The sequence below is a fragment of the Bufo bufo genome, chromosome 5 (genome assembly GCF_905171765.1).
Source record: "Bufo bufo chromosome 5, aBufBuf1.1, whole genome shotgun sequence".
In the NCBI taxonomy this organism is placed as follows: Eukaryota; Metazoa; Chordata; class Amphibia; order Anura; family Bufonidae; genus Bufo; species Bufo bufo.
The window spans coordinates 227,445,436-227,469,667 of record NC_053393.1 but is presented as its reverse complement, the minus strand read 5'-3'; the positions used below and the strand labels follow the sequence as shown (position 1 = coordinate 227,469,667).

At 46.6% G+C, this 24,232-nt stretch overlaps 1 protein-coding gene across 1 annotated transcript in view; it reads left to right on the top strand.

The window, feature by feature from the left end:
• Nucleotides 1-4,306: 4,306 nt before the first annotated feature.
• CDK13 (cyclin dependent kinase 13) overlaps nt 4,307-24,232 on the top strand; it is a 78,774-nt gene continuing 58,848 nt past the window's right edge. The window contains exons 1-4 of the mRNA XM_040431317.1: nt 4,307-5,619; nt 17,493-18,068; nt 20,236-20,400; nt 23,304-23,443. Coding sequence (XP_040287251.1) covers nt 4,640-5,619; nt 17,493-18,068; nt 20,236-20,400; nt 23,304-23,443 — 1,861 coding nt within the window. The 5' untranslated portion in view covers nt 4,307-4,639. The remainder of the gene's footprint in view (nt 5,620-17,492; nt 18,069-20,235; nt 20,401-23,303; nt 23,444-24,232) is intronic.

The window sequence follows — 24,232 nt, the reverse complement described above, 5'->3', positions numbered from 1 at the left end:
ACCTTGAGGCGGATGGGCTACAACAGCAGAAGACCCCACCGGGTACCACACATCTCCACTACAAATAGGAAAAATAGGCTACAATTTGCACGGGCTCACCAAAATTGGACTATTGAAGACTGGAAAAATGTTGCCTGGTCTGATGAGTCTCGATTTCTGTTGAGACATTCAAATGGTAGAGTCCGAATTTGGCGTAAACAGAATGATAACATGTATCCATCCTCTGATGGCTACTTCCAGCAGGATAATGCCCATTTAACAAAGCTCGAATCATTTCAAATTGGTTTCTTGAACATGACAATGGGTTCACTGTACTAAAATGGCCCACACAGTCACCAGATCTCAACCCAATAGAGCATCTTTGGGATGTGGTGGAACGGGAGCTTCGTGCCCTGGATGTGCATCCCTCAAATCTCCATCAACTGCAAGATGCTATCCTATCAATATGGGCCAACATTTCTAAAGAATGCTATCAGCACCTTGTTGAATCAATGCCACATAGAATTAAGGCAGTTCTGAAGGCAAAAGGGGGTCCAAACACCGTATTAGTATGGTGTTCCTAATAATTCTTTAGGTGAGTGTAGATAGTTCATCAGGGAGTGATCCTCACAAAAATAAATGTATCCTGTCGATGGATCCTTTTAAAATGGGGAAAGGCTCACTGTCCCAACAGAACCAGACGCATTTCAGGGTATACACCCCTTCCTCAGTGGTGGTGACAGTGAGCATTTGGCAGCCTTTTATACCTCTCCAGAGCCAAACTGTGGGTGGGACTGGACTAATTAAAACCTTGGATAGCCTAGGGGAGGAGAGCCGGGCAGGGAGGAAGGAACAGAGTGCTGATAAACAGCTGGACTCTGGTCCTGCATCACCACCCGGCTCGCCTCCCACCCCTCAAAGAAATCCAAATAACTCCCATTCGGCATTCAGATAACTCCCATTCTGTTCCTTCCTCCCTGCCCGGCTCTCCTCCCCTAACATTCTGAGTGAAATTCTGAGTGAAGTTGTGACATGGCGAAACTCTGTACTTGATGCTTATACTTCCCAGGTGCTGTCTGGAGAATTACAATGAAAAACGCATCCAACCGCATGTGCGTTTTCTGTGTGTTTTATATGTTTTAGATGTTCTTATGCTTTTTTATGTAGAGCCAGATATTTTATATTTGTTTTCCCATGTGTTTTAATTTATAACATGATGGACAGTCATTTATTGATAGAGTTCTCCATGGGAGGATTGTTTGACCCAAGGATTGGAGGATGAGTTTTAAATTATGGGACACTGGTTAAATTTTCCTATGTGAATGAGAATGGGAACAGGATTCCAGATCAGACTTTCCAAGGTTTCAGTTAGTCCAGTCCCACCCACAGTTTGCCTCTGGAGAGGTATAAAAGGCTGCCAAATTCTCACTGTCACCACCACTGAAACGCGTTTGGTTCTGTTGGGACAGTGAGCCTTTCCCCATTTTAAAAGGATCCATCGACAGGATACATTTATGTTTGTGAGGATCACTCCCTGATGGACTATCTATATTGCCTGGAATTGGGTCCGATCCTCTGAGAGGAGGCAAGTTCGCAGGGAGGATCTGACATCACACCGCTGCTAAGCCGAGGAGTCAGGTGAGACGTCACGTTCGAGACTCCATACCACGTGGGACGCCGCGTTGGGTAAGAACGGCAGTAGAAACGAGCGGAGGATCCAGCAGGGTACGGAAGGTGGTAAGGGATACCCTCCATTATTACTACTATCTGGTTATCGACTGGGTTAGCAGGATCTATACTGGACATTGTGTAGTGCTTATATTTTTGTGAAGAGTTTGTCCGTCCATCTGGCGCCATCAAAGCCCATTGCTGGGCTATAGACAAGGACTGCTTTTCACAGATTGCCGATATTTCCTGCGATTATTTGGAAGCAGAAGTGTACTGGGACTATATTCTTCTAGGGTCCAGATTTACTGGGACTACATTCTTCTAAGGTCCAGATTTATTGGAAATATTGTTTTATTGGATGTATGTTTTTATTGCTGCTGATATAGCAACTGGCTTATCATATGAAATATAAAATTCATATAGTACTGGCTGCCATATTCTTAAAGTTGGAGTGCCCCTCATTATCTATTGCGATTTATTATTTTCTTCCAGACGGTCTGGGTGGAGCGGGAGGTGAGCACCCTGATCCATTCGGCCGATAGGTGGAGTCGTTGTTTTCCATTTTTTGTCACTTCCTATAATTGCAGACCAGCTTTTTGCATGTCTCCACAAGTATTTTTGCCCATTCATCTTTAGCAATGGGCTACAAATCTTTCAGGTTGGACGGTCTTCTTGCAATCACCCTGATCTTTAGCTCTCTCCACAGATTCTCAATTGGATTCAAGTTTGGGCTCTGGCTGGGCCACTCCAAAACGTTAATGTTGTTCGCTAACTATTTCTTCACCACTTTTGCTGTGTGTTTTCAGTCATTGTCATGCTGAAATGTCCACTGGTGCCCAAGGCCAAGTTTCTCTGCAGACTGCCTGATGTTGTCGTTGAGAATCCTCATGTATTGAACTTTTTTCATGGTGCCGTTTACTGTGATTAGGTTCCCTGGTCCATTGGCTGAAAAACACCCCCAAAGCATTAGGTTCCCACCACCATGTTTGACAGTGGGGATGGTGTTCTTTGGGTTGAAGGCTTCTCCTTTTTTACGCCAAATGAAGGAAACATCATTGTGACCAAACAATTCAATTTTTGTTTCATCTGACCATAACACAGAAGACCAGAAGTCTTCTTCTTTGTCCAGATGAGCTTTTGCAAAGGCCAAGCAAGCTTTTGTGTGCCTTATCTGGAGAAGTGGCGTCTTCCTTGGTCTGCATCCGTGGAACCCAGCAGTGTGCAGTGTCTGTTAGATTGTCTGCCTTGAGACATTGCCACCAACAGAGCCCAGATTCTAACTCTAACTATCCTCCTGGCCAGCACAGGTGTCACTTTTATTTTTGGCTTCCGACCACGTCCTCTGAGATTTTCCATAGTGCGGAACATCTTGTATTTTTTTTATAATACTTTGCACTGTAGCCACTGGAACTTGAAAACATTTAGAAATGGCCTTGTAGCCCTTTCCTGACTTGTGAGCAGTCACAATGCGCAGCCGCAGGTCCTCACTGAGCTCCTTTGTCTTAGCCTTGACTGTCCACAAACCAACTGCTGAGAGCTGCTGTTTTTCCCCTGTTGAGTTGATTAAAACAGCTGTTCCCAATTAATCTGGGTAATTAGGATGCTTTAGAACAGCTTGGACTATTTGGAATGGTATAGAACAGGGATCAGCAACCTTCGGCACTCCAGCTCCTGTGAAACTACAACTCCCAGCATGCAAACATGCTCGGCTGTTCTCAAAACTCACATAGAAGTGAATAGAGCATTGTGGGAGTTGTAGTTTCAGAACATCTGGAGTGCCGGAGGTTGCTGATCCCTGGTATAGAACTTTTGATTTTCCCCACAGACTGTGACAGTTTGTGAAGGGTATGAATAATTTGGGACTGGACACTTTTTTGATCAAATGTAAATAAAAGCGGATAATTATCTTTTGGGAGACACCTATGTCATTTACCGTCAAAAAATTACTTGATGGTTGAATAAAAGTAACTTTAAGTCAAAATTTGCCAGGGGTATGAATAATTATGAGCAGCACTGTAAATATAAATATATACAGTGTCACATACATATGGATACAAATGTGTAAATAGCCAACATATTCAGTATCTGGACATGGACACGTAATACATATTATCACATGGATGGTGCAAAGTCGGTAAAAACTATATAAGATAATAGCGGATTACTCCATTCAGGGTATGTCTCTCACAGTGGCGGAAATATCTGCCAGAACATTCCATGCAGAAAGATTTCACCCATTATCATACAAGTTGAAAAGTGACAATCCTGGCCTTGTGCTGCGGCTTTTCTGGAGCAGATTGCCCCCATTCATCAAGGAGGGATGTAAACATCTGTAACACCTGCATATTTTCTGGCAGATTTTCCCGCCATGTGTGAAGGCATCCTTGGTGGATGACTCCAGATGTCAGAGAGCCCATTGATTTCAATAAGAAGTGGTGTGTAATACTTATTTTCCCCTGTGGAGGCGCTCTGGGGATATTAAACAGTTGCCCCCCCAGATTACAGTTGACCACTGGAGGTCCTTCAAACAAAAAGAGATTGTCCTAAGTAGACAGAACCCCAGTGAAGAAGGTTATACATGAGGGGCCACATAGAGGGCCCCCAGAGTGTGGCACTGTGTAGTGCCACCTCCGGGAGCAGTCCCCTCCCTGCCATGTGCTGAGGTGGGAGGTGTGGATGGGATGAGGACCATGGAGCCGGTGTTACTTCCTTGTTTCAGGCCTGGGTGACTTCGCTTCCTGGGCAGCTGCCAATCTCCAGTCCTGCACCATGAAGAGACTTTGCCTCCTGGTTCACCTCACATAGGAAGTTGGGGAAGTGTGGCGCTGGATTGTCGTGTGTTGTCTGTGGGCTGATCATGGGCTGACAAGGGCACTGCCACTCCGCTCTTAAAGGGCACCCGCTGATTTCCTGCCTATGGAGAGGCGATTAGATGACTTTATAGCCGGGATTCACTGAGGAACTTACTGAGCGCACGACGTCAGAGAGCGGGATGTTCTCTCCCCTGTGCCCCCCGATCACTCAGCAGCCTGGCCCAGCCCTCTCCACCTCCTCCTCAGCCGCCTCGTCAGTGTCCGGCCACCAGCAGGGGCCCAGGGACTCTTCAGGGGCAAGTCGGAGGAAGGAGCGGCACAAGCGAAAGAGGCGCAGGCTGCAGGAGCAGGACACGCTGCCCCCCGGCATGGGCCTAGTGGAGGAAGGCGAGGTCCCGGCTGTTCCCCGGGCGGGGAGACACCACCGGGCCAGGAAGAAGCGGCAGAAACAGCGCCGGAGGGACATGCTGCGGAGGGTCGGGGCTCTGGCGGCCAGCACCGTGGAGTACGACGACGTCAGCTCCCTGTCGGAAGGAGCGCTGTCAGAGGGCGAGCAGGGCCCGGGCAATCCGTTTCCTCCGGTGCCCGGACTAGGCCTCATCCCGTCCCCAGCCTCGGATAGATGTCCTTCCCCTCCCGGAGTGCACCCGGCCCCGTTATCGCTTCTACGCCAGGCCGTGGACGCTGACAGGAACAGTAGGAGGAAGAGGGGCGCCCGCAGGCAGGAGTCGGGCCACCGGCGGAGGGACGAAGCACGAAGCGCTCGGGGCCGCGCCGACAACAGAAGGAGTAGACTCGGGGTAGGGAACCTGTTGCTGCCGGAGCCTCTGCTGCTCGCCCCGACCTGGAGGCCTCAGGAGGAGCCGGCGAAGAGAACGGAACTCAGGGCCGGGGCCTCGTACAGGCCTAAGCGAGAGGAGGCCTCGGTGCACAGCAAGCAGGCGCCCAAGGCCTACAGAGGGGACCGGGCTCACAGGGCGTCCTCCCCCGGCAACCACCGCAAGAAGTCCCTCAGCCCAGCCCGGAGCTCCCCCAGCCCGGGCTACAGCGGGCACCGAGCGAGCCGCCGCTCCCCCAACTATGGCGGCTTTGACAGGACGGACAACTCGTCGCCCCCCGCCCGGCGCCGGTCCCGCAGCCCTTACAGCCCGGTCACCAGGTGAGTGTGGGAAAGCTGAGTGATGGCACCACACTACACATTGTTTACCGCAAAGTGAGAATACGTAGGTCGTGTTTAGAGTCCAGCCAACTTGTGTCTAAAGTTCGGTTATCGAAGAATCGCGTTCTGGATTCCAAATTCCGTTACGGTCCTTGGTAGCGGAATCCATAACGCGATTCTTCGATAGCCCGAACTTTAGACACCGAATTAAAACACAAGTTCGCTCAACACTAGTTGTGTTCGGACGGAGGATTTGGGGCGCGGGTTTCAGGACTGAGTCTGTCCCGAAAACCAGGCCGAAACCCAATGTTTCCAGTGGGCGGCTGCGCCGATAGAGGACTTTTGCCTCGCGGTTTGAGGTTTAATACGCCAAGGAGTTACAGGTCCATTATTAGTGTGGTTACCGCATGGACCCCTTGCGAATCCGCTGCGGAAGCCTTCTCGCGGTTTAGCTTCATTCAGTGCGGACGAGGGATACGCAGCAGGTTTTGTCGCAGACAGAATTTCCCCCGATTAAACCACCCCCTGACTCGACCTGTGGTGCAGGTTTTTTTTTATAGGCGTATTCCGGTTGTGACAAGTTATCCCCTAGTCACAGAATAGGGGATAACTATTAGGGTTCATTCACACGACCATATAAATGGATCCGCGTCCGTTCCGCAATTTTGCAGAACATGTGCGGACCCTTTCATTTCAATGGGGCCGCAAAAGTTGCGGATAGCACACCGTGTGATGTCCGCATCCGTAGTTCAGTTTCGTGGCCCCGTAAATAAAAGATAGTCAGAGCATGTCCTATTTTTGTCCTTAGACAAGCTTAGGCATTCTCTATATAGCGCTGGCCATGTGTGGTTCGCAAATTGCGGAACGCACCACAGCCGGTATCCGTGTTTTGCGTATCCGCAACACTGAATGCACCTTCAGTTTGGGGGGGACCCATACCCCTTGGGGCCTCCCAAAATGAATGAAGAGGTAGGTGGACTACAGTGCTCAGCTCTTTTAGAACTCTCTGGCAGTACACATGCCTGACCTCCCACTCCATTCATTTTGGGGGGCCCCAGGAGGGACCGGTGGTTGTCCCAGTGGTAGGACCCCACTGTCTCCTGTCCTGTGAATGAGGGATAACTTCTTACAACCGGAATACCCCTTTAAATCCACACTGTCACTTTATGCTGCAGGTCTCGCCCTTGGCAAGGGCGACTCTGGCAAATCCACATTTGGCCTCATGCACAGAAACGTTGTTTGGGTTCGCATCCGAGCCACATTTTTGCGGCTAGGATGCGGACCCATTCACTTCAATAGGGCCGCTAAACATGCGGACATCACTTTGTTACTCTGTTCCGTGGTCCAGCAAAAAAGATAGAACATGTCCTATTTTTGTCCATTTTGTGGACAAGAAGAGGCATTTCCATTATGGGCGGCCTGTTCCTTTCCGCAATTTGTGACCTACAAAACATGGCGCGGTCGTGTGCAATGTAGCCTTTCCGTTGTGTTTTCCCCAATCATGTGGTACACAGTTTGCTGCTGTGGACATACTGTACCCTAAGGCCTCTTTCACACGAGCGGGTCTGGAAAAGGTCCGGATGCGTTGTGGCAAACCCGCGTGAGTAGGTACGCAATTGCAGTCAGTTTTGACTGCGATTGTGTTCCGTTGTTCAGTTTTTATCGCGCGGGTGCAATGCGTTTTGCACGCGCGTGATAAAAAACTGAATGTGGTACCCAGACTCGAACTTCTTTACAGAAGTTCAGGTTTGGGTTCAAGGTTGTGTAGATTGTATTATTTCCCCTTATAACATGGTTATAAGGGAAAGTAATAGCATTCTGAATACAGAATGCATAGTACAATAGGGCTGGAGGGGTTAAAAAAAATTATAATTTAACTCCCCTTAATCCACTTGTTCGCGCAGCCGGCATCTCTTCTGTCTTCTTTTGTGAGGAATAGAACCTTTGATGACGTCACGGCGCTCATCACATGATCCATCACCATGGTAAAAGATCATGTGACGGACCATGTGATGAGCGTAGTGATGTCATCAAAGGTCCTATTCCTCAAAGAAGAAGACAGAAGATATGGCGGCTGCGCGAACAAGTGGATTAAGGCGAGTTCAATATTATTATTTTTTTTTAGCCCCTCCAGCCCTATTGTACTATGCATTCTGTATTCAGAATGCTATTATTTTCCCTTATAACCATGTTATAAGGGAAAATAATAATGATCGGGTCCCCATCCCGATCGTCTCCTTGTAACCGTGCGTGAAAATTGCACCGCATCCGCACTTGCTTGCGGATGCTTGCGATTTTCACGCAGCCCCATTCACTTCTATGGGGCCTGCGTTGCGTGAAAAATGCAGAATATAGAACATGCTGCGATTTTCTCGCAAGGCACAAGTGATGCGTGAAAATCACCGCTCATGTGCACAGCCCCATAGAAATGAATGGGTCCGGATTCAGTGCGGGTGCAATGCGTTCACGTCACGCATTGCACCCGCGCGGAATACTCGCTCGTGTGAAAGCGTCCCAATACTTACCACCTAGCTTTCCCAGAAAGAGATGGCTGAATAGAATGAACGTGACAGCCATCAGCGGGGGTCTTCCCATTGTAAAACCCCCTGCCCCCTCCTTTGCTGTCTGCGCGCTGAATTACTGATCCCTACAGCCTTGTACACGGACCTCTAGTGTATAGCAGAGATGGCATTGGATCTGCTGTACTTAGGAGCCCCTAAAGGAGAATGTACCTTCGTTCACATTACCGTTCAGCCTTTCCGCAAACTGGGCAGGAAAACGGAAAGGACTGATTTGGTACATAACTGAGCCGAACAGAGCCCACGGGGCCCATAGACTATAATGGGGTCTGTTAGGTTTCCTCGCAGAAGAAGATTTTTGAGCGGAGACAGAAGTTGTGCATGCAGGACTTTTTGTCTCCGCTTCAAAAATGTTCCTCCGAGCGGAAACCTAACAGACCCCATTACAGTCTATGGCAGGCATCCTCAAACTGCGGCCCTCCAGCAAAACTACAACTCCCAGCATGCCTGAACAGCCTACAGGTATCGGCCTACAGCGGGGGAATTGTAATTTTACAACAGCTGGAGGGCCGCAGTTTGAGGATGACTGGTCTATGGGGTCCGTGGGCTCCGTTGGGCTCTGTTATGTGCCGAATCCGTCCTGTCCGTTTTCCTGCCCCTAAATGGGGCAAGAGAACGGAAAGGCTGAACGGTGATGTGAACAAACCCTAAGCCCCCCTTCACACGGGCATCGCGGGTGAGGGCCGGATGTGTTCAGGGTGCATTGCGCGAAACCCGCGCGAGTAGGCACACAATTGCAATCAGTTTCGTCTGCGATTGTGTTCCAATGTTCAGTTTTTTTTCTTGCGCCAGTGCAATGTGTTTTGCACACGCGTGGGAAAAAAAATGAATGTGGTCCCCGAACCCGGACTTCTTCACTGAAGTTCTGGTTTGGGTTCGGTGTTCTGCAGATTTTATTATTTTCTCTTATAACATGGTTATAAAGGAAAATAATAGCATTCTGAATACAGAATGGTAACTAAAATGTCAATTGCAGTGCTCCAGACTAAAAAAAATACCTTGTAGCCATTGGCTCCTGAACTGAAAAATTTAGGAGCCAAATTAAATTTTTAGTCGCCAAATCGAAAGCGAATCAAAATATATATATATATAATTTTTAAATCAGATATTTTTATTTGATTTTCAAAAGCATATTAAGAACAGAGGTGACCCCCCCCCCCCCCCCCCCAAACTCCCTCCCTCCCATGTGACCAATAGAGTCCAAAGTCCACGGATCTAGTAGTGAGTCCGGCAGTAACTCCCCATGCATACATCGTGTCCTATATCCCAAGTCATATATCACATGCCTATCTCATACTCGCATTCATCCCGACAGCACTTGACATCCAATCACTCCACATTCATACCCTCCCTGCTCTCAATATCTAGAAATATCAAGACAACATATTATGGTTGGTCTATGGGCTAAATATACCACTGTAATGCTCCACACTGTCTCAAAAAATTTTTATGGACCCTCTCTTATGATAGACATATTTCTCCATTTGAACCAGAATGTGTACCATAGCCTCCAGCTCCCGTACCGTCGGCGGCAATATATCTATCCAGTGGAATGCAATATTTTTCCTAGCTTGATATAAGACCCGTCCAATAGCCAGCTTCTTTTTTGCCATGCCCGGCAATATCTCAAAATACCCTAATACGCATGTTAAAGGTGCAGCGTCAAGGCTTACCTCAAAAACAGTGTTTATTAGTTCTATGACCTCTGTCCAATACCGCCTCAGTCTTGGACAGTTCCACATGAGATAATTAAGTCTGCACTGGACATGTCACACCTTGGGCAGAGGTCATTGTCCCTATATCCCATTTTTTTCAGGACCACTGGCGTTCTGTAGCGAATCAAAATTTTGGTATCGTGACAATGATTTTTTTCAATACCAAAATTTTGATTCGCTTTCGTTGCCATAAAAAAGTATTGCGATACTCAATACCGCGCAAAAAAAAAACACTCAAAAAAGCCACGTGCATTTCGCATTTTATGAAACGTTTGGCCCATAATAGAACAGTCCTATCCTATTTTTTGGGGTGACAAAGTGACTAAAAAATGGCGAATGCTCACCGCATAGGAGATATTTTTTAATAATTTAATAGTTTGGACTTTTCGGACGCAGCGCTATGTAAGATGTTTTATTTATTTATTTATTGTTTATATATTTTATATGTAAAATTGGGAAAGGGGGGATTTAAACTTAATATTTTAGGGTACTTTCACACTAGCGTTTTTCTTTTCCAGCATAGAGTTCAGTCACAGGGGCTCTATACCGGAAAAGAACTGATCAGGTATATCCCCATGCATTCTGAATGGAGAGTAATCCGTTCAGGATGCATCAGGATGTCTTCAGTTCAGTCTTTTGACTGATCAATCAAAAGATAAAACCGCAGCATGCTACGGTTTTATCTCCGGCGAAAAAAACTGAAGACTTGCCTGAATGCCGGATCCGGCATTTTTCCCCATAGGAATGTATTAGTGCCAGATCCGGCATTCAAAATACCGGAATGCAGGATCCGTCCTTCGCAGACCGGTAAAAATGTGTAAAAAGATACAAGACGGATCCGTCTGTCCGCATGACAAGCGGAGAGACGGGTCTGTCCTTCAAATGCATTTGTGAGATGGATCCGCATCCGGATGCGTCTCACAAATGCTTTCAGTCACATCCAGATCGGCGGATCCGGCAGGCAGTTCCGATACATGGTTGCTAAGATGAAAGTCTATTCACTGTGTTATTTTTCCCTTATAACATGGTTATAAGGAAAATAATAGCATTCTTTAATACAGAATGCTTAGTAGAAGGTCAATATAATAAACATTGGTGGCGCAGTGCGCCCCACAACACCCCAGTATAATAAACATTGGTGGCGCAGTGCGCCCCCCCCAGTATAATAACCATTGGTAGCGCAGTGCGCCCCCCCAGTATAATAACCATTGGTAGCGTAGTGTGCCCCCCAGTATAATAAACATTGGTAGCGCAGGGCGCCCCCCCAGTATAATAAACATTGAGTGCGCCCCCCCCAGTATAATAAACATTGGTGGCGCAGTGGGCCCCCCCAGTATAATAAACATTGGTGGCGCAGTGCGCCCCCCCAGTATAATAAACATTGGTAGCGCAGTGGGCCCCCCCAGTATAATAACCATTGGTAGCGCAGTGGGCCCCCCCAGTATAATAAACATTGGTGGCGCAGTGGGCCCCCCCAGTATAATAAACATTGAGTGCGCCCCCCCAGTATAATAAACATTGAGTGCGCCCCCCCAGTATAATAAACATTGGTGGCGCAGTGGGCAGTGCCAATGAGGGTTAAAAAAATAATAATAAATTAACTCACCTCATCCAATTGATCGCGTAGATGCCGGTCTCCTGTTCTTTCTTCAGGACCTGTGGTGACCTCACTGTGCTCATCACATGGTACATCATATGATCCATCACCATGGTAATGGACCATGTGATTTAGCTCAGTGACGTCACCACAGGTCCTGAAGAAAGAACAGGAGACCGGCAGCTACGCGATCAATTGGAGGGAGGTGAGTTAAATTATTATTTTTTTAACCCTCATTGGCACTTCCCACTGCGCCACCAATGTTTATTATACTGGGGCGGGGCCGCACTCAATGTTTATTATACTGGGGCGGGGCCGCACTCAATGTTTATTATACTGGGGGGGGGGGCCCGCACTCAATGTTTATTATACTGGGGGGGGGGGGGGCCCGCACTCAATGTTTATTATACTGGGGGGGGGGGGGGCCCGCACTCAATGTTTATTATACTGGGGGGGGGGGGGGGCCGCACTCAATGTTTATTATACTGGGAGGGGGGGGGGGGGGGGGCCCGCACTCAATGTTTATTATACTGGGAGGGGGGGGGGGCCCGCACTCAATGTTTATTATACTGGGAGGGGGGGGGGGGGCCCGCACTCAATGTTTATTATACTGGAAGGGGGGGGGGGGGGGCCGCACTCAATGTTTATTATACTGGGGGGGGGGGCCGCACTCAATGTTTATTATACCGGGGTGTTGGGGGGGCGCACTGCGCCACCAATGAAGGGTAAACCTGAAGGGTTAACTGCCGCTGATCGCAGCCCCCTGTCATGGAGGTCGGGTGCCGGCTATTTGATTCTGGCACCCGCCTCCTGTATTTGTATTAACAGGTCAGTTATCTTCATTGGTGGCGCAGTGGCCACAGCCCCTCCCCTCCTCCTCCCCTCTCTCTTCTTATTGGCGGCGGCAGCAGCACAGAGGGGAGGGAAAGACTCCTTCTCCACTGCGCTGCTGAGAAGAACATCGGCGGCGGGGCAGAGAACTATCATCTCCTGTGCCCGCCGCTGTATTCAACGGCAGAGCTGCGGCGGCGGGTCTAGTCGCAAATGGCGACAAGACTAAAAAGTCTTGTCGCCATTTGTAAATTCTAAGTCGCATTGGCGACCATTTTGGTCGCCATCTGGAGCCCTGAATTGAGGGTTAAAAAATTATGAAAACATAACTCACCTCATCCACTTGATCGTGCAGGCGGCATCTCTTTTTTTCTTCTTTCAAGACCTGCAAAAGGACCTTTGACGTAATAGCGCTCACCACGTGGTGATGTCAGCGCAGGTCCTGCAGAATGAAGATAGAAATCTTCTATCTTCATTCTGCAGGACCTGCGCTGATGTCTCCACGTGAGCGTGGTGACGTCATCAAAGGTCCTTTGGCAGCCACATTTTTACTAAGCTTTCTGTATAAAGAATGTATTATTTTCCCTTATAACCATGTTATAAGGGAAAATAATACAGTAAATTGACTTTAATGGGGTCCGGGGTTGCTCATCCCTAGTTACTAACATCATCTCCCAGCAACCATGCGTGAAAATCACACCGCATCCACACTTGCTTGCAGATTTTTGCGATTTTCACGCATCCCCATTCATTTCTATGGGGCCTGCATTGCGTGAAAAACGCAGAATATAGAACCAACCTGCTGCGATTTTTTTACGCAGCGCACAAGTCATGTGTGAAAATCACTGCTTATCTGCACACCTCTATTGAAGTGAATGGGTCCGGATTCAGTGCGGGTGCAATGCGTTCACCTCACGCATTGCACCGCGTGGAAAACTCACCCGTGTGAAAGGGGCCTAAGGAGTTTGGTTTCACCACAACTGCTTCTTCAAGAACCAGACTGAGTCTGTCATCAGGTTCATGCTGCCTGTGGTTTCCGAAATCCCCGAATGGTCCCTGATAACACAGAGCTATGCTTCCCCCGAAAGGTAGTTTAAAAATGAGTTGGGAATACGAGTCCGCCAGTCTTGGTAAATTCCCCCTGAGAATGCTGAACAGTTTCATGGTAAAACCTCACCATTGCTGAACCAGCACCGAGCTCTGTGGTGAGGCAGCCTATCGGGATGTCATGTAGATCGACCTGATGACGGGTTCCCTTTAAGAAGCCAGAATAGAACATTGCTGCCACCACCTCCAGCATATTGACCCGATTTCCTGGGTGACAGCCTTACAATATTCCAGCTAAGCTTGCCTTGGAAATGCACAGACGCTGATATCCAGAGTAACCGCCGTGTGTAGTCTGGAGCCGGTAGGTTGTCCCAGATATCGGGGGCTATACTGACTGCAGTACATCCCACAGCTGCTGGAGGGTGCATGTGCGAAGATCCATACAGCGAACATGACTATCAAGGTGGTGCTAGAAATGCTCAATTGGGTTCCAGTCTGGGAATTAGGGGGCCAGGGTAATTCCAGTACTTGGAAGTCTTTGTCATGCTCTTCCAACCAGTGTCACATGGTTGGAAATGTCCAACATGTCTCATTGTCTTGCTGGAAGATCCCATCCCCTCCCCAGGGAAGACAATCAGCAAGTATGGGTGTACATGATCTGGTTTCATACCCAGATCAGTTGAGAATGCCTCCCTCAGGGATGATTGGGCTCAGAGAATGCCAGAAAAGATATTCCCGGGATCATAAAGCTGCCATCACCAGCTTGTGTTCTTCCAGCGGTGGTTGCAGGATGTTTCTCACCTGACACGCCAATGTCCATCCATTCGATAAAGCAGAACATGTAACTAATTGGCAAAGGGTTGCCTTCTCCAATCAGCGGAGGTCCAGTTCTGTCACTACTATAAAAATTGAAGCCTTTTCTTCCGATGCAATTTCTTTAGCAGAGGTGCAGTGACCGTCCGTCTGCCTCCGAGCCCCCATACGCAGTAGGGTTTGCTGAACTGTTTAAGAAACCTTTCTGGCAGCCCTGTGGGGGGGGATACGGAGCTCGATAATTGTAACATTTCTTTCAAACATAACTTTTTTATAACTGTTAAAGTTATGTTTATTTTCCTCGCATGTTGTAGTTTTTGGACAGTTTACTGTTTCATGTGGCTTTTATAGCACCAACACATATTCCATGCGCAGTTTACCCACCCACCCCAGCCCCCTTTCCCTGTCACATACATACAGTTAGTGCTCATGCACACCAACATATATTTTTCACGTTCCATTTCTTTTTTTTTTTGTGAAGACTTCATGTGCATTCCATTTCTGTATGTTTGCATGACCGTTCCACAAAAAAAATAGAACATGTCCTATTATTGTCCGCCTCCCAGACAAGGATAGTACTGTCCTGTTAGGGCCCGGACTTTTCATTCCACAAAATATGGAAGGCACACGCCGCTGCGGACCGCAAAACAACAACGGTCATGTACATGAGCCCTAAGGGTATGTTCACACTTAGCCTAAACACTGTGGATTCTACAGAACCAGCAAAGTGGGTGAGAGTTTAAGAAATCACATCTGTGTAAGCTGGAAAAAAACCTGCAGCGGAAATTGACCTGCAGTTTGGGTTTAAAATGGTTTGTCAATTTACACTGCGAAATTCCATAGCAGATTTCACCCATGGCAATGCAGAGGCTGGAATTCAAAGCAAAATCTGCAAGGAACGCATGTGGATTTTGATGCAGATCCACAGAGTATTTTCTATGTGTGGGCGCACGTGCCCGTAACCGGACAGCGTTTTAGCGTCCGTTTTACATCCGTGACATTTTTACATGGAGGCTGAAAACATTTACAGCCTTATTTCTTTTATTTTGTAGCTGGGTATGTGAGGTGTCTGAAAAATCTGAGCTCATGGAGCATAAAAATTGACAAATGCAGTACAGAGGTAGGCGTAGATGGAACAAGTCACATTCTGTATTTTAACCAGTTCAAGATCGGGCATATTTACCGTACTTCCCTTTCCTGACCAGGCACATTTTCGGTTTTTTTCTGTACATGCACCTTTTTATGGTGAAAAATGGGACTTTGTTTTTGTGATTTTATTTTAGTATTTTTTTTTAATAACTGTCAAATTGTAACAAGAAAGGGGGAAATGGTCAGTTTTTCACATTGCAACTGAATTATAATTTTTTTTTTAATCATGTCCCCGTTCCATAACGGTTGTGTTTTTTTTTTGTTTTTGTTTTTTTTTACTTGTATGGGTTAGGCTGCGTTCAGACCTGGGCGTATTCGATATGCGTTTTTATCGGGCGTTTTTAATGGGCGGAAACAAGCATACACCTATTTAGGCGCGTTCCCGCTGAAGTCTAAGGGCGGGAACGCGCCCCAAAGAAGCTCCTGTACTTCTTGAGGCGTAGGGCGTTTTACAGCGCGTTCATACGCACTGTAAAACGCTCAGGTGAGAACCATGTCCATAGGGAAACATTGTTTTTTGCCTGTTGAACGTTTTACAGCGCGTAGGAACGCGCTGTAAAACGACCAAGTCTGAACCCAGCCTTAGGGTGACTGGGGGTGGAGCTAGAAGCTGTGATGCAGCGTGTGGTGGGCATTCCCCCTTTTATTTTATTTTTATTTTACACTTTGTGCCTTCATAAGGTCATACAGGACCTTTGGGGGACATTTAACTTTACAACTTTTTTTTGCTGATTTCAACAAGAAATTACGTAGTATCCTCAGTTATATGGGGAATAAAGCCCCAAGAGAGGTTGTACAGGACTGTACAAGATCACTGCAGAGATAATCTGGGTGTGATAAGACCCAGCAGCTCGCACAGGTCACTCATTGAGCACTGTATAGATCCATGGGGAAGGCAAAGAAGGTGAAAAACGTTCCTATCTTTTTCTAGGGAGCCCTGCTTTTTGTAGGATCCTGGGGTGGCATGCTCTTGGATGATTCACGTTCTAGTAGACGTTACACTTATTTTTTCAGATTACAGTGCAGGTTCCTGCTAGGTCTCTGTCCACTTGTATATGTGGAGTGTAGTTGCTGTATTTTAAATTAGTGAACAACTTCTAAGCCAGCTGCTAAATTCAGCGGTCAAAGACCAATGACCTTGTGACAGCTGCTTCAGTATGTGACCGGATATCACCAGTCAATAGAGTGGAAAATGAGGTGCCCTCAGTGATCTAGTTGTACACGTGTTCATTTGGAGCCAAGAGAGAAATAGATATAGCAGCAAATGTCATTGTACCAATGGAATGTGTGATGTATAGGACAAGCCAGGTACTCGGCAATTAGCTATAGGATGTAGCGTCCTTGCATAATGGCCACTCGGTGAGCATTATTCTGGAATGATCTGGGTCAGAGAGATGCCAGGTAAAAAATGTAGCTGGTTATACTGGTTGTTAGGAGTGCCTGTTAATGAATATTGCCTTTACATCACATGCCATTTGCAGGATTAATTGTCTTCAAGTTCTGGTTTTCTCCCTAACGTGTGACTTCTTTCCCACTTTAAATACTCTTGCGGGGGGGGGGGGTTGCTGTAGACGGGACCATCGCAACAAGACAGAAAACTGCCATTACATTCCCAGCTGCTGTGATTTCAGTTCTGGCGCAGGGGCGGCCTGAGATATTTCACAATTATTAATAGGCATGCATCTCTTACTTGTCATCTCCCACCAGCACAGTAGCAACATGTACTAAACGCTGGGCCTACTAAATTTCTCCATTGTTGAGGTGCTAAACCATCTCACATTAGGTAGTGAATAAAAAGAAACCTTGGGCTAGGGAGTCACCTGAGTCACAATGTCCTATTAGATATTGGAAACGATGGGTTCTTCTGTGCTGCGACATGTTCTCCATGTAAGGTGCATGTGCCTTCATTCTAATAATTCCCGGCGCCCAGTGATGCATCAATGACTCGTCACAAGAGTAAAAAGAGATGTGCACAGAGCTGTAAATACCCTGTAAGAGAAGTGCTGGAATAGTTACCTGATGTACAAGCTGAGATTCATGTTACTTGACTCAGAAAATAACAGAATGAAACGTACATCTTGTTAGAGCATTGCGGTTATGTATTTTGGATTAGTAATTTATTATTTCTTTACTCTTCCTCAGGCGAAATGCAAGATCACGGAGCAGAAGTCCTTACAAGTCACGGCGCTCTCGTTCTCGAAGCCGTCATAGAGTTTCCAGGTCTAGAAGCAGACAGTCCAGCATTTCACCAAGTACTCTCACCCTGAAGAGTAGTCTAGCTGCAGAACTGAACAAGAACAAAAAAGCTAGAGAAGCTGAGGCTGCCAGAGCCCTAGCAAAGGCTTCCAGCACTTCCACTCCCACCAAAGGGCATTCAGATGCTGCCAGTAATGCCCAACAAGCAAATCAAGCCAAGGAGCAAAAGAAAACAAAAGCGGACGCTGCACCATCTCCAACTGCAAAAAGCGACAAAGTTAGAGTCAAGGCGTCGGTCCAGATGTCCGCTGCGGATAGCTCAAATGTAGACAAAGCAGCCAAGACCAGTGGAAAGCCAAGTAAGACGGACACTGTCAAAGAGGAGGCGTCTAGTCAGAAAGAGAAAAGCAAGGTCCAGAAGGCGGCATCTGCAAATGCTGAGAAGGCTAAAAGTTCGGGCTCGTCACCAGCAACTTTTTCAGCACTACCTCTTCCCATTGTCCTCTCCAATGATGCTCACAGGTATGTGACATTGTGGATAATTAGAGGATGGGCAGTGCATTCTGCAGAGTTGTAATTATAATTCTTAGGGCCCCAGAGCAAAATAAGAACGGGCCCCCAACACCTACTGTAAGAAAATTAGAACAGCAGCATAAGTGGCAATAATTAAAGATATGTATAATAGCGCTATATATCCAAAAACCCACACTGAGCAAAAAGCCACAATAATGTTCTTGCACCTGACAGGGTCCCTCAACTTGTGGGCCCCATAGCAAGTGCTATGGCTATATGTTAGATGTGGATGAAAAAGTCATGTGGAAACGCGTGGAGATAAGTGTTATCCTCTGTTCTGTAATAGAACCAATGAGGCAGCTTTCACCACGGAAACGCTGGGGCCCATTTACAATCCTATAGATGGTCTAATGGATTCACAAGTTGGATGGTAAATGTGTTGATAGACTATTGGTTGGCTTAGGCTACTTTCACACTCGCGTTTGGTGCGGATCCGTCTTGGATCTGCACAGACGGATTCGCACGGATAATGCAAACGCTTGTATCCGTTCATAACGGATCCGTTTGCATTATTCATAAAAAAAAAAAGTCTAAGTCAAAATGGATCCGTCCTGACTTACATTGAAAGTCAATGGGGATGGATCAGTTTTCAATTGCACCATATTGTCAGTGAAAAATGGATCCGACCCCATTGACTTACATTGTAAGTCAGGACGGATCCATTTGGCTCTGCATCGCCAGGCGGACACCAAAACGCTGCAAGCAGCGTTTTGGTGTCTGCCTCCAGAGCGGACTACATGCGCAACGGAGCCAAACTGATGCATTCTGAACGGATCCTTATCCATTCAGAATCCATTGGGGCTGAACGGATCCGTTTTGGACCGCTTGTGAGAGCCCTGAAACGGATCTCACAAGCGGACTCAGAAACGCCAGTGTGAAAGTAGCCTTACTTTGATACAGAATTTTAGGTGCCCTGCCCCTTTTCGAGCAAGTTGAAATAAGTTGTAGAAAGTCTAGTTGCGCCAATTGGCTCCACCTTATGTACGTATTCTAGACGCAGACACATCAGTTCATCTTAGCCACTAGGTGAACCATATCGTTCCCTGCATTTTGTGTTTATTCAATTATTAAAGATAATCTTTACTTATTTGACATATGTAATTATAAGCAACAAATAAAATGTAATCCAGTCTAGTCACAAGCGTCCCCTACCTCTGTCCCAGCGGCTGGATTCTCCTCTAGAAGCACCCAGACTGATCCGTTCTGTTATCCGTACTGAGCTACTTGTCAGGATGCAGTCACATTGCTGCATCTCATAACATCCCGACAGATTATTGGGATGGGGGCAATTTGGCCACCGAGCCTCTGCAACTAGTCTGAAGAAGGACAAAACATCGCTACAATTCCTTATGAAACCCTGAAGGTGTGAATAGAATTTATCCCATACCCGCGATTCCTCTACTCTGTGTAATATCTTTATTGTGATCATAGCTTTGTTTTCTGTTAAAAAGCTCCATTCCCGATCTCCTATATAGAATAGACGTCCTGCCTCTAGCCGGCGGAAGTCTCGAGCGGCACCAAAGGCCGGCGGGCCAGCAAGTCTCAGCGCAGTTAGCCCGCACCTGTGCACTGCTCTGCCCATTATGGGCAGAGGAACAGCTTTTCATATTGCACATGTGCTGGCCAACTAAAGACAGCTGCGCTGAGACTTGCCGTCCTCTGGTGCCGCTCAAGACTTCCACCCGCTTGAAGGCTGAGGAGGAGGCAATAATAGGAAACAAGGGCGGGCTAGAGGGCTGAAAGAGGTGTGTTTTTCTGGGCACATCACCAAGGGACCTGGGTACTTGCGGCAGTTACGCCGCCCCTGGGCACTTGCAGAAGCTCATTTTCATACGTTTAAAAAGTGTATTTTTCATGATCTCGACGAGGGACACAGAAAAGAAAGGCACCATTGTAATGAGGGTCAAAGAGTCTATAACCTGATCTGAGCGGTCTAAACGCTCAGATTAGGTGATAGACTCCCTTTAATGGGGCCATTGGCGCTACGCATGGCTTGCAGGTTGTGTTGCTGCGTCACATGAGCAGCATTCTGTGGCAAATAGTCATATACATCATATACATATATTTTTGAGTTGAAACCCATTTAATTCTCCCCCTTTTTACCATTGTCTCCTAGTTTCCGAGGCTGTATCCCAGGAAAATCTATCAAGAAGGAAATGGAGAGAAAACTTCGGCACTTGCTGTCTGACTTACCCCTCCCACCTGTCCATACTGGAATCGGGGACTTGTCTTGTAGCCCAGAGGGGAAGAAGACACAATCGAAGAACCGAAGGAGGCCTAAGTATGAGAAAGTTATCAGATTGAATCATCCTAGTGATAACTGTTTTATGTAAAAGCAGGTTTTTAAAAGTTTTCTTGTTCTCTGTTTAGTTACTTAGCTATACCACTCTGTCAGTTCATGATTTCCATGGATAAGCTTTGCAATTTTATAGCGAACTGTTCCCATGCTAGATTCAAGTGACTTGTTTGACCAGCTCTTCTTAGTTTAAATAGTGCTTTAATTTTTGGCTCGGACCCTAGACTCATACATTTTATTCAAGGATGTCAGGGAGCTTCAGTTCCCTGGAGTTTTCACCACTCAATCTGAAGCTATGCTTATGTACCAGTGAGATGGCTGGCACTCCCAGGTTTGCATGGCATGTCTGAAAAAGTCAATACAAGCGGTCCCTCAAGTTACAATAATAATTAACTGGTAATTGGTTCCAAAGCTCCAAAATGCCATCCCAAGATAAGAGAAAATGAAGATATAAAAAAAATAAAAGCAAGTCTTTACATATGGATGCTGTATATCACTTTCTATGATGACAGGGGCTTCTTCAGGATCCTGTACAATACACACATACCAGAGGAGCAGCTCGCCCTGGTACAGGCCGAGAATAATAGAGGGCATCAGAGATCGCAATAACGCTTGTACAAGCGTCATAGGCGGATGTTCAGGCTGTTTCACCTCTACATTCAGCAGCACAGGGAACGGCACAGACAGCGCAACGATGCTGCCCCTGCCTGTAATAACCAATAGCAAAGGTCCATACAGTAAGGAGCTTTGCTGTTGGTTAGTTTGGGCGGGCACCGGAGCGATATAGCGCCCTACAGCAGGGGAAGCCGGCGGGAGCTGAAAGGAGGAGGGGCCAGCTCCGGAGTCCCAATGTATGATGACAGCAGGGGCAGCGCTGTGCCGGCAAACATGGAGCTGAAGAGGAATGGAGTGCTGAACCACTGCAGGGGAGCCCGGACTTCCAGTCTGACCTGCACCACAAGGTGAAAGTGCAGCAATGTATCCATATGTGTAATGTATGTAGTGCAGTGTGTGTGATCTACACACTGAACCACATACATCACACACATCTCACACTGATGTATGTAGGGCAGGGTGTGTGATTGTGTAGCAAGTGCACAGCAGGCTATTATAGCCAAGTGATAAAGTACAGGGAAGATCTGCCATATTGGACTGGACTTTATCACTTCGCTATAATTGCTTCATGTTATTTAGACCAGTAATGGTTCCCTGCAAACCCACCTCTTAGGCCACTTTCACACCACCACTATTTATTATATACTGTTGTTCTGCTCCGTTAGATAAGCAGAACAATGAAAATAATGGAAGTGTTGGATTTTTGTCATATGTTCAACATATATAAAAAAAAGCCTGTATGTTAACGGACGCCTCAGACAGATGCCATACTGTGGTATCCATCACCATAGAGTTCCATTGTAAAAATAAAAATATATGCTAATGTATAAGTTATAAGTTTTAATTTTTTTGCAGAATTTAGGCTTGGGCTAGAGGTCCATGTACACAGACTGAAAATTGGGCAGTTATCAGGACAAAACCAAACATTCCCAATAATTGCCTCGTTGTTGGCGGAGATGAGCACTTCATTTACGTGCAGCAAACTCCTTGCTGGGATCATTGTTCCTGGGCAACTGATCTGTTTAGACAGTCCGATCTGCTGGCTGAAAGACACAATCTCTGATTAACCAGCGCTTGCTCGTTCATTAGGTGATCGCCAACAATTATCGGGAACGAACATTTTTGTAAAGGACCTTAATGCTGAGACTTTTTGTAGCACAATTGATTTTAAGTTTCTCGCGCAATGGCTGCAGTCCACAAGATTGGAAACAACCCAATCTATTCCATTGGACTGCAGCTTGATAGTTCAAATCCATCTGTAGCACTACACATTGTTGTAATGTTAGGTCAGGCCAAAATCCCTGCTCAGTTTGATCCTAGTAGTCATGTAGGCAGGTTGATCAGTGCTCGGCAGTCTGCCCTGTATGACTTTTCTTACAGAGAGAGCTGTCAATCACTGATAGGACTGCCCACTGGACTCCTAAGACCAGAATGAGCAGAGATTTAACTGAATAAATCTCTCTGGAACTTCTCCCAGGACAACTATATATCAATCTGCTCAGCTCCTCCTGCTCTATAACATGCTGCCAGCAGAGTGCACTGCATTTTCTTTGTGACAGGTTCCCTTAAAAAAGGGCATATGTCGACTTTGACTACCGGCATCTGAATCATAGAGATTTTTCTGTTTGTTCAGCATGTAGACAACTCTGCACATCTTGTACTCTTATTTGCAGACGGTGTTGTCAGACTTTAGCCACAAACTTGACTTTTTATGCATTTTGTACAAAACATTCTGCATTGATGCAAAACTACGGTACTTTAAAAAAAAAAAAAAATCAGATTTTGTGTTTGTCAAACCTGTGAAAATTGTACTGGCAGCCGGAGAATTAAAAGGAATGCGTTTCTAAATGTTAGGGCTCATTCAGACGACCATATCCATTTCTGCGGTTCACAAATCCAATAGAAAAGAACAGCCAGCCCTATGATAGAAATGCCTATTCTTGCCTGCAAAGGCGGACAAGAATAGGACATGTTCTATCTTTTTTGCGGGGCTGTGGAACGGAAGTACAGATGCAGATAGCACACGGAGTGCTGTCTGCATCTTTCACAGCCCGTTGAAATGAACGGGTCCGTATCTGTTCTGCAAAATTGCAGAATGGATGCGGACACAAACCTACAGTCGTCTGGGTGAGCCCTTAGAGCATGCATTTTCAGATCGTTATATTACAGTACAGAGTTTGCCCTTCAAATAAGACTGTTTGTTAGATTTGTGCTTAATTTTAGTAAGTGAAGGTTCATGGTCTTCATTGTTTCTGCTTCCAACTATCTTAAAGGATCTGTGGTCCTCGCTGTGGTGAAATCCATGAGAATGAAATAGACTGGGGCAAGCGTTGTGTGGACAAATTTGACATTATTGGAATCATTGGGGAAGGTACCTATGGACAAGTGTATAAAGCCAGAGATAAAGACACCGGTAAGAAACAAATCTATCAAATTTATTTTAAATGGAGTTTTCCAGGACTTGGTTATTGATGATCTTTCCTTAGGATCCCTGCTGAATAAAGGGGCTGTAGTACCAGGTCCAGCCACCTATATGGACAAGCCATTGTGCCTGTGTAAAGGGTTATCCAGCTGGGTAGGTCATCAATATCAGATTGATTGGGCTTTGAAACCCCCATGGTCAGCAGTTTGTGTCTAGTGTTGGAAACACAATAATGGATGGGGCCAGAAGCCGAAGACTGTCCACTGTTGTGGATGTGTCGGCTCAGCTCCTATTCTCTTGAATGGGCGCTGAGCAACAATATGCCAGCAGAGCTGACACACAGTGAAAAGAGTCTTCTGCTTCCCGGCTCATCTTTAATTCTGTGCTGGTGGCTGCCAAAACAGTTTACTAATGGGGAATCGGTTGTCCGACCCCATACAGATCTATTATTGATGATCTGTCTGGAGGATAGGTCTTCAGTATCTATCTTGATAACGAAGTACTGAGATTTCTTATACAGTAAATGGTTTTAGCACTACGTGAAAGCTGCTTGTGGTTTTTAGACCCAAAGTATGAATTAAGATATTTATAAAATGCATTCGGGGGGGAGTGGCCAGCAGCCAAGATGGCTAGACGCATCTGAGCAGTGCTCCGAGGCTGGCGCGGCACTACCGGGATAAATCCTGCAGACCTCAAGAAATTTTAAGTCTCCAACAGTCTATTGCGACTTCTGAGGGTGTAATATACTGACCTGCCAGCAAGACTCCCCGAGAAACATCC